The sequence below is a fragment of the Amphibalanus amphitrite genome, unplaced genomic scaffold (assembly GCF_019059575.1).
Source record: "Amphibalanus amphitrite isolate SeventyFive unplaced genomic scaffold, NRLGWU_Aamphi_draft 000038F_arrow, whole genome shotgun sequence".
In the NCBI taxonomy this organism is placed as follows: Eukaryota; Metazoa; Arthropoda; class Thecostraca; order Balanomorpha; family Balanidae; genus Amphibalanus; species Amphibalanus amphitrite.
Window position 1 is genome coordinate 225,724 of NW_024881534.1, and position 12,893 is coordinate 238,616.

Here is a 12,893-nt window from a genome sequence, read left to right on the forward strand (position 1 = left end):
CACTGAAAGTGAGATCAAGCATTTGAATAATAACGTCGAGCTCATCAACGCTAAAGAGGTTGCTATGGCCCACGCATTTAACGGTACGCTTAACGTCATCAACTCTACTAGAGTAGCTACTACACAAAACCGCAAAGCCCTTCGTACTCTTCAGTCAGCGATGCGCTCGATGAGCGCATCGCACTCGCAATTAATCAGGGCCGCCGACAATGCAGATGAACTTATCACGGTATCGCTTCGAGTAGCCGACCTTGCTGAGAACGTAAGACAAGTTACTAGAAGTCTCAACCATCTGTATACTTCGTTGGTGTCTCTCTCTGGCAAACTCGCTCTAGCCCAGGTAGGGATCCTCCACGCTGACCTTATTCATTCCCGTGACCTCAACCGTGTCCTTCGCAAGGTGAGCAAAAGCCTTCCGGCACATTTTGCACTACCCTTTCCGCCTTCAGCTACCCGCGACTACATTCGCATTGTTAACCCGCGCCGTGCTGGTGGCCTGAACTTTCCGCCGAGTGCTGGGGGGGGCGTTTTCACGCCCCCCCGTCTAACTCGGCTCCTGGGCCACGTAGCGACACGCGGTAAGCGGCAATCGAAAGAGCGTCAAAAATAAGGACGAAAACACTTCGGTCATTTTTTGGGTCAGGTCAAAGGTCAGGTCACCAGAGGTCACCAAAGGTAAAATGTTGACTATTTCAACATTTTGGAAACTGCCAACGGCTATCTCGGGAACCGATAGAGCTACAGCGCCGCGGAAAAGCGCATTCGATAGCCCTTTTACAGACCTTTCTGAGTAATGTTCTCAGATTTGACCTCAGGTCAACGGTTTAGCCTCCAGAGGGCAAAAACTCCAAAAATAGCCGTTTTTACGAAAAACGTTTTTTCGTCAATAACTTTTGACTCATAAGCGCCATGACATTACTTTTGCCAGCATCGTGTTCCTCTCGTCGAGACGCGTCGAATGAACTATTCGTTGACCTTGAAAGGTCATTTTGAAAATTTGACCTCAGGTCAAGGTCATGACCTGACCGAAAAGGGTCATGTTGCATATCAGTCGATCCGTATCGTCGAGCTGAACACATCTGACGTGTTTTCACCGCTCTAGCACGTCTCTATCAAAAGTTATAGCCAAAAAACTGCTGGCGACCGTTCATGACCTGAGATGACCTCAGGGGCACACAGAGGGGTCACAGGTGCATTTTTCCTATTCAGTGTGTCATGTTTACCTATGAACCGATGTTTGAGAGCGTTTTGAACGATATTCGTCCAAAAGAGGCGCATTTCAATTTTCTCCCATTGACTTATAATGGAGAGGTCGCAAAATTGACCTGACCTTAGGTCACAGATATCAAAAATCCGAGATATACATTTTATACATACTGTTACTCATATCAATCGCTGAAAGTTTCAAAGTGATCGTTCAGTCGGTGTAGCTATAGCGAGCCTTTGAACTTTTTCTGAGGTAAGGTCACTTGACGTGACCTGGTGACCTGACCTTGAACGGCCTAGGTCTGAAATTTTCACAACATGTGCGGAAATGATGTAGGAACACGTGTACCAAAAACGGCGGCGCTGCGCGCCGCCGTTTTTGAGATATTCGCGAAAAACCTGAGGGGGGGGCGTAAAAACGCCCCCCCCCAGCACGGCGCGGGTTAAAACCAAGCTCATCCCCGTCGATGATGCCTTCCATGTCCTCTTTTACATCCCACTCCTTCACACGCTTCATGCGTTCGATGTTTATCGTTTCTTCCCTTATCAGGTCCCGTTCCACAACCACAACATTTCTCTCCTCTATGTCCCGAACGAACCACGCTACCTGGTTGTATCAGAGAACAGACAACAATACATTCAACCGGTCGACTCTGAAATGGAAGCTTGCCTTCTGATCAGGGCAACTGCACGAGTGGAACCTGGCCGTGGAGATCGTACAGAGGTCACTGCCGCAGCGGTGACAGAATCCGCACTCCTGGCAGAAGTTGCGTTGGCTGTTGTGCTGACAGTCACACGGGTCCTTGGAGACAGGCGCGGCGACTCTGGCCTGAATAAAAGTTTTGTGATATCCACAGAGGCGTGGCAGCACGTCGGGAAGGCTGGCTCTGAATGTAGAGACCGGTTCCAGTAGGCGCCAGCAGATGCAGTCTATCGAATATAGTTTTGGGTCGATAGGCACGTCTAGGAGAATTCGGAAGCCGGCCAGTGATTCGTGGAATGGCATACCACTGGCTGATCGCAGTATCGGCGGCAGAGACGAAGAAGCAGATGGAGGAGAAGACGGCTTCTTCGGCGGTTGGTTCGATCCGGGTCACGGCACCAATGTAACACGTGTGTGTTCTCGTGCCCAGAGCGGGGCACTTCGTGTTGTTGGCGGCCCTCGTCAGAGACGACGGTCTTCCGGTCGAGTTGTATTTGAGCAGCACAACACAGAGCAGGATGATCGGCTACGGTGTCGGCACACGGAGCAGATGGTACACGTCCGATGGCTCTGGGACTCGGGGGTCTTCTGAATTTCCCTTTGCCGGGGTGCTCTCAGCTCGGCTCACCCGACCTAGTTCCTACTACATACTAGAACGTAAAACTATCCTGCATGACGGCCCGCTATTGGATTAAAACATTTTCGCTTTGAGACTCGTCTCGTGATTGGCTATTACTAGGTCACCGCCCCTCGGCTCTCTGGTAGCTCCCAGGAGACACGTGTCAAGTGAGTTGCCAATCGTCACACGCTGGCACCGTGGTTGAGGGGGGCGTAGCATGATATCGTTCTAAGAAACGCGTCGGAAGCATTGTCGGACATTAACCAGGTCACTATTCTGCGCGGGCCGGCATGAATGACGGATGGCGCGCGACAGGCTGGCGCGACTCAGCGGCACCGTCGTGGCGGGCTGGGCGCGCGGCCGAGTTACATTAAATATACAGATCATAGAACTGGAGCTACGTAAAATATACCGAATATAAAAGTGAAGTTAACCTGACTGCAACGTTGGTGTGGTGTCGATTATGCAAATAATTGTAAAGTTATGATATGGCCGTCACGCAGGTAACGCTACAGGTAATTAGTATAGAACTACGCTAGATTGCACCGTAAACATAAATCGGAGAGAGTACATCATCTCATCTTACAGACCCTGAGCCGTTTTCTGGGTCCTGCAGGTAACATGGCGCAGGTCACGTGTTTGGATTCACGTGTCTGCCTGTGAGAACTGTTGGCCCTGTGAATCGTGCGATGCGCCAACGCTGCCGCGAAAACGTTGAAAGGCCACCTCACGCAATTAACTAGTCGTACATGCGACGATGTTTTATGAGATAGTGTCGAGACGAGACAGGTGGCACAAAGGCACGGACCTCGGGTGTTTGGCCTAATGGTACCGGTCGTAATGGGTGGGAAATACATGCTGCTGGTGGGCGTGGGACGTATGCTAGTGCCATGAGACGTTGACCAATGGGCAGCACAACAGCTCAAAGGTCATGTTGTCACCACTGCTCATTTCAATGGCGCATCAAAACACCGGCAAACCCTTCGTTATTTTGACACACTGGCAACATACGTTGCCTCAGTGGAAGTGAGCAATATCATGAATATCCTTGAAACAACAACAAACACAGTTATTGTGCGCTGAGCGCAAATCATATTACCTGATACAGATTGTGTAAGAATAAAGGTGGCACGAATAACTTCCCACCTAACCTACTCTCATTCTGCGACAGTTGGTGGAGGCCTGAGCCGCTGTCGCACAGGGGAGGCGACACATCTGAAGGAGCTGTCAGAGGAGGGCGCTCTCGCAGGAGCTGCTTCACAAGAGGTCCAACATGGAGCGGCTCGGGCCTTGGCCCAACACCACCGCGGACGCCGAAACACTTGTCGTCGCCACCTTCGATGTAAGTCACGTCTTTTAGTTACCAAAAATATATACTCGTATATGAAAGACGAGAAATATTTCGGAAAAGTTGTACCGTCAGTTTCAAGAGCATATGATTTGAAAGGATGTTGATAAAATGTTTTCAACATAATAAGAAGGGCACTCACATGTGTGAAAAGACAATGCAGGGACAACTCATCAATAAAAGATGGTACAAAAATGCATTCTAACCATTGTAAAGCTTTCTTATTATAAAGGTTAACGTAATCAACTGAGTTGAAAAATAAGGAAAACATGCTCGCTAGGAGACACAACCGATACTCGAAGGAAACACCACTTGAAGATAATATCATTTTCGAACCTCCTCGACCTCCTCGTGTGTGGACTGGAGGTTCTGGAGGTAAATGTTTGGATATTTTGCACACGCCGATCGTTCTCCCGTTTGTCCGTACAGTACCCTCCGTTCACCTTCGTGAGTCCAGACCAGCCGGGCGTGGTCACCGGCTACCTCAAGGAGCTGCTGGAGATCCTGGCAGAGGAGGTGGGCGTCTCGCTGGTGTACGACACAAACAACACGGTGGGCGACTTTGGCGTGCAGCGACCCGACGGCACGTACAGCGGACTGGTCGGCAGGCTGGTCAACAAGGTGAGGAGCTGGCCCAGACAGCCACACCACTGGTGGTCGCAGGAGGTGGACAAACTTGAGTCAATGTCCGACAAACGTCTCCCACTTTGTGTTGCCAAGTGGCGAAGGGTCTATCATTGGGCGCTAACGCTAAGAGCGAGGCGGATGAAGTGATTGAAGTAACTACAGGCGGATTAAGCTGAAAAGTTTTACAGAATACACGTTTCTCTTCTCTCTCGTCGTTCTCAGACGGCGCACATCGCCCTGGCGCCGCTGACCTACCGGAGGACGCGCCGCGATGTGATCGACTACATCGGCCACGTGCCGGTGGCTACCCAGCGGTTCGACTTCCTCGTGCCCGGACAGAAGCGCGCCTCGCTGACCAACGTCCACTCGCTGCTGAAGCCGTTCGACATCGGCGTCTGGATCTGCCTCGGTACGTCAGCGACGAGACTGTTGGCTGCTGATTCACTTTGCCGCTATTCTTACTGGATACGGTCGCTGTAGTAGGTAACCTGGTAGCCATTACAATATTCAACGAATATCATAGTCGTTAAAATTGCTCGTCGACTATTTGTTTAAATAAGCCACAGCAGGTCGATGACATAACCAAATCATTTTGGTCTTCTACATGGCTGCGAACCGACGCTTTGGTCACACATTTACACCGCACCAGCACCGCCATTCAAGCACACTAGCTCTCTCTCTCTCTCTCTCTCTCTCTCTCTCTCTCTCTCTCTCTCTCTCTCTCTCTCTCTCTCTCTCTCTCTCTCTCTCTCTCTCTCTCTCTCTCTCTCTCTCTCTCTCTCTCTCTCTCTCTCTCTCTCTCTCTCTCTCTCTCTCTCTCTCTCTCTCTCAAACCTCACCCCTCTCACCACCCCGCAGTGGTGGGTATGCTGCTGGCGGCCGTGCTGCTCCGGCTGACCGTGTCCCTGGCCCGGCCCCGACACCCGGAGGAGGCCGGCACGTTCGGCGTCATCTCCAGCTTCCTGCACGTCTACGCCTGCGTGGTGCAGCAGGTGGGCGACCTCAGAGCGGCCTCAGAGCCTGCAGGAAGGTGACCTCAGAGCGGCCTCAGAGCCTGCAGGTGGGGACGATAGCAGCCTCAGAGCGGCCCGGTCGGTCTCAGCGCGCCGGCTTGACACGAAGGCAGATACCGGAGGAGTCTTGGAAAGAAACATCAAATGCATGCGAGATATGATTCTTGTTTTCGCTGATTGTATGTCAGCAGTAACAACAAACCCCAATCATTAACACTTCCATCACAGAGAGGTGGGAGGACCACAGGTCCACACACCCCGGCTACCACAGGTGCTTGAGGAGTCCCCTCCCCCCTCCCCCGTCCGTCCATCAGGGCTGGTCGAGCACGCCGACACGCTGGTCTCCGTGGCTGGTGATGATGGCTGCCCGCCTGATGAGCTACATCGTTTACGTCGAGTACACGGCCACCCTGGTAGCCGTGATGACTGTACTGCAGACCAGGACGGAGGTCGGATCCGTGCAGGAGTTCGTCGAGCGCAGCGACTGGTCGCTGCTCATGCAGAGGGGCGTGGCCTACAGCTCCGACTGGAAGGTGGGGGGGGGCGTGGCCTACAGCTCCGACTGGAAGATGGGGGGGGGGGCTAAAGCTCCGACTGGAAGGTGGGGGAGGGGGCGTGGCCTAAAGCTCCGACTGGAAGGTGGGGGGGGGGGGCGTGGCCTATAGCTCCGACTGGAAGGTAGGGGGGTGGCCTACAGCTCCGAATGTAAGGTGGGGGAGGGGGGGGGTCCACCAGCTCCGACTAGAAGGTCTGTGTTGGTGGGGAGGGGGGTCTACCAGCTCTGACTGGATGGTCTGTGTGGATGGGGGGGGGGGTTGGGAGAGAGGGAGAGCGGGATGATTTGATTTGGATGGATAGCAAGGGAAGGAGGGAGGAATGTGGTAAAGAGGGAAGGAACGAAATAAAAATCAGGAGGAAGGAAGGAAGGAAAGAAAGAAATATCGCATTATATAGAAAGCTCATACTTACAATAAGGCAGGTAAACAAATTATAACGCTTAGGAATGAAAATAATCAATAATGAAGTATGTAGACAAGCACAATGTAGTTATTGCTACCTTGAACTGTAGGACAGGCCTTCGAACACGGACAGACAGAAAGGCAAACATAAATGCGCGTTTGCGTGTCAGAAGTGATGCAAGACACGTTACATTAGAAGTTGAACGATAGGCAATCGTGGAGCGATCACTCAAGCGTACTGAGAGGGTTCGTTGTAACATGGATGGGCACGGGGTTTCCACCGCCGATTATAGTGGAGTGTGTGTGCTTAGATAGTCCTTCAAGCTATAAGCGGCGACTATTGATTTGTCAATAACCCAAGGATGGATAGGCAAGACCGTTCAATGCGGACGCCGGGCACACTAATGCCTTGATAATCACGAGGCATGTTGCTAGCATATGGGTACTTTCAGAAAATTCCCTTTGCTTAGATTGATGAATTCGACACGCAGTAATCGCGGAAAAACTAACGCACAGGGGAATATAAGGCATGGTCCCTTATAGATCTTCGTATTGGTGAAAATTCAGTTAGAGCATTCACTGTGTTTGCATACCTACAATATAATCAAACTACTATGGACGTCAAACCCCTTGAGACCCCACTTTTTTGCGATAATTTTTAAATGCGTCAACTCCCGTTGACAATATTCTGGCAATGTGTGTTTCAGAACCTGCCGAAACTTTTATTACTAAGGTATTTTGACGCCAAACGATTATGAAAGGTACTTCTCATTCACTCGTAATGTTAAATTTTACGGAACGTATCTGCTGTTTGGGTAGAGGCTACGCGCTCATGGGGCGGAGCCACGTAATGACGTCAGCGCTAAGCTCCACCCTACCCCTCCGGCGCTCCTTTCCCGGCGACCGGTCACTCGCGACTCTCGCTCCGTTCAGAGGGGTGTTCACGGGCACCGCACACTGCTGCGTGCGCTGTGTGCGGTGCGTCCAGCAGGCGTGGGGGTAGGGGATGGGTAGGCGGTTCTGACGTCACGGCTGCGTGCGGTGGACGGTCCGCTGTGGCCAGTCCCGACCGGCCACAGCGATCGCTGTGTGCGGTGACGGAAGGCTGACGTAGGGACGCAGTGGGCGGAGCTTGGAGGCTGTGTGCGGTCCGACCGCACACAGGGCCCGTGAACAGCCCTCAGGCTTGATGGTGGGCGGTAGCTGGTAGCGGTAGCGGGCGCTGGTAGATGACATTAAGAGCAGATGGCGCTGGTGGCGGGGCTCGAGTGTGGTCGAGCGCAAGCCTCTGCCCGGGCCTGAATTGACCTTAGCATTACGAGTGAATGAGAAGTACCTTTCATAATCGTTTGGCGTCAAAATACCTTAGTAATAAAAGTTTCGGCAGGTTCTGAAACACACATTGCCAGAATATTGTCAACGAGAGTTGATGCATTTAAAAATTATCGCAAAAAAGTGGGGTCTCAAGGGGTTTGACGTCCATAGTAGCATAGCATTACTAGTGACTACCAGTAACTAGCAAAGTACGTTTTCAATAGAAAGTGTCAATAAGAATGGTCATAGCAATAGCCAAAATTTATTAAATTGCACCTTAAATATCATGCTAAGGGTCATTTCTACATCTTTGTTCACGACCACTCAGCGGCACTTCAACTCGTGTCAGCGAATTAAAGGCCGCCCCATGCACTGGACCTCGCATGCGGGTTGCGAGTCTGCGGGTTTTGGATTCGCGGGTAGGTATAATACTCATTTATGAAGTGACTAAACCATTCTTTTATGGTCACTACATGAATGCAGTGAAGCTAGCACAACCTCAAAAATTTGCATATTATCGCAATAACAGCACAACGAACCAAAATTCGACTTAAACAAAACACAACAAAACTCGCAGCCCTCGCAGCGAGGAAAATCGAAAGTTGACTCAAAATCAACTTTTGGAATGTGATGCAAGGTGGCTCGCATGCTAAAAACATGCAGACTCGCTTGTTAGATGGTAGCGTGGGTCACTCAGCTTAGATTGCATTATTTGATTTTGAAGAAACCCGAAAACCCAAAAACCCGCAACCCGCGTGCGAGGTCCAATGTGGGGCGGCATTTAAGCGTCAGTTCTAACAGACCTTTGACTTTCAGACGGATCCTGACCCTTCCCTGAGGAAGATCGCTCAGCGAATAAAGGCCAACGAGGGCATGAAGTTACTAACAGCCAACACGTCGTATCAAATGCTGGACGCTAAAACAGTCACATCGTTTGACCTAAAACAGGTGAGAACTCGTAACAGCTCGGCCAGGCTAACTCACGAATTTGTTGACGAATTGTTTAAAGAAGTAAGTTATTTAACATGCTTTCCTGACAAGTCTTAGAATGGAAGGACGTGTTACCACTGATGTCTGTAAGCCTTTTTTAGCTCAGTAGGGCTCAAATCTCAATGACTTTAACTGACAGATGCTGATCGTTTCGTTTCTACAGGCATTTTTCCTGCTGGGTTCCAAGGCGTGTGATCTGGTCACGCTGCCGATGCGACCTGTGACATCCAACGCCGAAATGATCCAGGCAGGGCACGGCCGATACACGCCCGTCTTTCTCACCATGCAGAAAGGACTGAAAATCCGCCCAAAAATGGATAGGGTGTGAGTATACCGAAGATTCTTACGCGTGCCAAGTGAAAGAAAACAATATGTTTTGCTGTACAATGAGACAATTAAATTGAAGAGGAAAGTCGGGTTAAGCCTGAAACAGACTTTTCGCAGTCAGGAAATCGCATGCAAGAGCCTATCCAAATACCTACATGGAAGCACGCTCGCATCAATCGCACGCACCTCCCGCATGCGATTGATACGGGCGGAATAATAATGCATTTGAATAGGATCTCGCATGCGATTTCTTGAATGCGAAAAGAGAAAGCCTTTAAAGGTAGTGTGCCAGCTTTCTTGGACCGTATGGAGTTAATGGCCCAGATAAGGAGAACCGGATTTTTAGAACTTATCCATACCTTCAAAACTCATGGAAACGTCTTAAATTCTTCAAATTTTGAGTACCCCAGTGCGAAATTCGCCCCGACGGGTTGTCGGTCGTACCCCAACCACATTTCACACCACTATGAACAATAAATGCACACACTGAAATCGCTATTACCGATATGCTCATCCAATCAAGTTTCGATAAACCCGTTCATCATCAGCCCCTGCGGTTTCGAACACGCCTGTTAGGTGGTGCGGTAGACCACGCCCAAAGCCAGGGCCCCGGTAACGTGAGGTAGCCGAGTCAGGGCAGCGTGCGCTGACCCAAGCCGGAGCCGCGCGTCCTCCCGGTGTCATGTGATAGCCCGGGGCTGCCCGCGGGGATGCGGTAGACCGCGCCAAAAAGCTGCGGCCCCGGCTTGGGTCAGCGCACGCTGCCCCGACTCGGCTACCTCACGTTACCGGGGCCCTGGCTTTGGGCGCGGCTTCTGCTCATACTTTGTGGTGCGGTGGTGGTGCGTCGGGCTGCGCGCTCTGACTTCGGCCAAGAAAAATGCGTCAGCTGATCATTGTCATTTCTGCCACTTGCGTGTGGTGAAATGGGGTCATAACTTATAAGACGGCTTTTTCATATCAATTATTTTACATAAAATCATATTTCAAACCAGAAATAATGTTCGACAGCCAAATAAAAGAAACAATACCAATACGGGCTTACAGTTTAAGGCTCGACATTGTGTTGTCTACGATTAGACAGCTGATAACTCATTCCCGTACGTCGTATGGTCGTAACACTATAATGACCTTTGCTTATTGTCACAAGTGCGCCGCATTCGCGATTGTTGCCCGACGCCTGTTTGCAGGTGAGCCCACTACAGTTGTTATACATATCTAAAAACCGATAAACTTTTAGGCGAAAAAGGCACTATTCCAGGCCCATTTTTGATTTTTTTTTTGCGATATTAGGGAAAAACAGAAGCTTCTTATCCTAGGAAAAATAAAATGGGAAATCTTTCAAAGGTGGCACACTACCTTTAAACGAGCGCTATTTATTGGCTAAGGATAGCATGGGGCATAAGTGGTAGGTACCAAGGCACCGCCCATAAAGGTAACACTTAAACGATAATGTAACATTTAATTATGTTGGTTTGCTACCAAAGGCGCGTTTTATTTCATTGAAATAGGTACTTGAGCATTTCAAAATACTTAATACTGAAGTATTTTAAATATACCTAAACTTAAACTCATGCCAATCAACGTTATTATTATGATGTAAATTTACATTAATGCCAGATGACGACGCCACACAAACGATTCGGATGACTAATCAGCAATTCCTTTCTTCCTATTCAGCACTCTCTCCTAATGACCACTAGCAGCAAGCTATGCATCTTCAGTCTCGCTCCACTATAGACTTCATTATGGTCGACTGCAGGTTTCAATACACCACTATGAATCACACAGCTGACGCCCTTCCTAAGAAACCGACTGTCTGAGACTGAGGCCAACGTTGAACGTCTTTAAAAAATATCGCTGCTTTCTGTTATTGAGATAAGCGTTCTTATACTCATCACTGTCTCACTTAATTAAAAAACAAATGTTGCTACAAAACCACCGCCTTTTTTTCGGAGCGAGACAAATATTCTTACGAATCACCGCTTCCTCACATTGAGCCAAATATTCTTACAACTCACCGCTGTCTCAGAACGAGTTAAATCTTCATACAAGCCCTCCGCTGCCTCACATTGTTCTTACTACCTCACCGCCCTCGTCAGGATGAGGCGGATGTACGAGACGGGGATGGTCCACCGGTTCTATCGCCAGTGGTACTGGGACGCCACCACCATGAAGTGCGACTCGGCCGGCACTCTGCGGGCCCTATCCATCTTCGACATCAGCGGCATGTTCTTGGTGATGCCGGCAGGTGGGTAGCGTGTTCATACAGCTCAGCGATCCCTTGGGGAAGACAAACAGATGGGCCGCCTGGTGTAGACTTCAATAAAGTGTGTGAAAGTGGACGTTTCTGTGTCATCATGCACATGGTGTATCCGGGAACGTGTATTAATGGGAGTCCATTGAGCAGTCTGTCAATAGATGATAATTACATTCACTGCGCGCCAATGAATAGACGTATAGGGGCTGACGGACCAAGGAAGTAACGTAAAAAATAAACAATGTTTGTTGAATTTGTCGTTACGGCGCATCCGTAATAATGCATGTAAAGGCCCCTCGCTGAATGGGTCTAGTGTGTGCGCTCCGAATTGACACAGAATAAGGAGGCGGTGAATGACGAAGTCGATTGTAATTATCGTGACACGTCGCCACTATGTTTGCCATGGTTCTGCGTCATCCGGCGTCCCCACATTTGTCCATGGAATGACAGCTTATTGAGGATTTTTGGTTTACACACTGCTGCTGAGACATCAATTAGTAGCCAACGTTTTCATAAAGAAAAAATGCTGTCTTCCGTATTTAATTGAAGCTTTACGTATTTTATCGGTATGCTATGTTCAGGCCCTCAACATTTCAAAGCCCTCTCAGACCTTTGTTGCATTATATGTATATCAACTTCAGACGTTGTTGACATTCCACTGCCGTTTCAGGCGTGGCGCTGAGTGTGGTGCTGCTGGTGCTGGAACACCTAATAATGTGGTGCTCTAACCGGGCGGACATCCGGTACAGCTCCGACGCCTGGTTCTACCGCCACGGTACCGACCATCGACTGTGGACGTGAATCTCTCTCTCTCTCCCCCCCTCTCTCTCTCTCTCTCTCTCTCTCTCTCTCTCTCTCTCTCTCTCCCTCTCGCTCTCACTCTCTTTCTCTTTCTCTTTCTCTTTCTCTTTCTCTCTCTCTCTCCATCCCCCTCTCGCTCTCACTCTCTCGCTCTCGCTTTCTCTCTCTCTCTCTCTCTCTCTCTCTCTCTCTCTCTCTCTCTCTCTCTCTCTCTCTCTCTCTCTCTCTCTCTCTCTCTCTCTCTCTCGCTCTCGCTCTCGCTCTCTCTCTCTCTCTCTCTCTCTCTCTCTCTCTCTCTCTCTCTCTCTCTCTCTCTCTCTCTCTCTCTCTCCCTCTCTCCCTTAGAAAGAGCAGGTGCGGGACCGGAGCCAACTCAATCGGGGGAGAGCGATCCGCTGCAACGGGGAGAGAGCACTGAAGTGATGGCGTCATGTTCCCATTAGCTGCACTGATGCGATGTGCGATACAAGACATTCTAGTCACGAGAGAGATAGCACATATGCTCTGCTGTAATTGGGAAGTAGTGATCTGAGGATCATACCCATGACCGTATCGTTTACTGTTGGTTCAGCAAATGCATCCCACCTCTGAAGAGATTGTGCCTATAGTATATGCCTTTTGGATGGACATTGTGATGCCGAAGTGATTTACTTTTCCCAAACATATGCAGGTTCATTTATACACTATAGTCTATACTGTACATCATGCATATTGCATGAAGTGTCA

At 49.8% G+C, this 12,893-nt stretch overlaps 1 protein-coding gene across 1 annotated transcript; it reads left to right on the forward strand.

Moving 5' to 3' along the window:
• The first annotated feature begins 3,745 nt into the window (after window positions 1-3,745).
• LOC122373724 (glutamate receptor ionotropic, delta-2-like) lies at window positions 3,746-12,256 on the forward strand. Its single transcript, XM_043352071.1, has 10 exons — window positions 3,746-3,870; window positions 4,306-4,497; window positions 4,726-4,912; window positions 5,362-5,495; window positions 5,831-6,049; window positions 7,409-7,453; window positions 8,606-8,737; window positions 8,943-9,103; window positions 11,209-11,357; window positions 12,037-12,256. Exons 1-10 carry the CDS (start codon window positions 3,802-3,804, stop codon window positions 12,165-12,167), a joined length of 1,419 nt encoding a protein of 472 aa, XP_043208006.1. The 5' UTR covers window positions 3,746-3,801; the 3' UTR covers window positions 12,168-12,256.
• The last annotated feature ends 637 nt before the right edge of the window (window positions 12,257-12,893 follow it).

Coding starts and splice junctions, on each gene's coding strand:
- LOC122373724 (XM_043352071.1), top strand. CDS start 3,802: ATGGAGCGGCTCGGGCCTTGGCCCAACACCACCGCGGACGCCGAAACA. Junction 4,913..5,361: donor CGGCGTCTGGATCTGCCTCG/GTACGTCAGCGA, acceptor ACCACCCCGCAG/TGGTGGGTATGCTGCTGGCG. Junction 7,454..8,605: donor TGCTGCGTGCGCTGTGTGCG/GTGCGTCCAGCA, acceptor TTTGACTTTCAG/ACGGATCCTGACCCTTCCCT.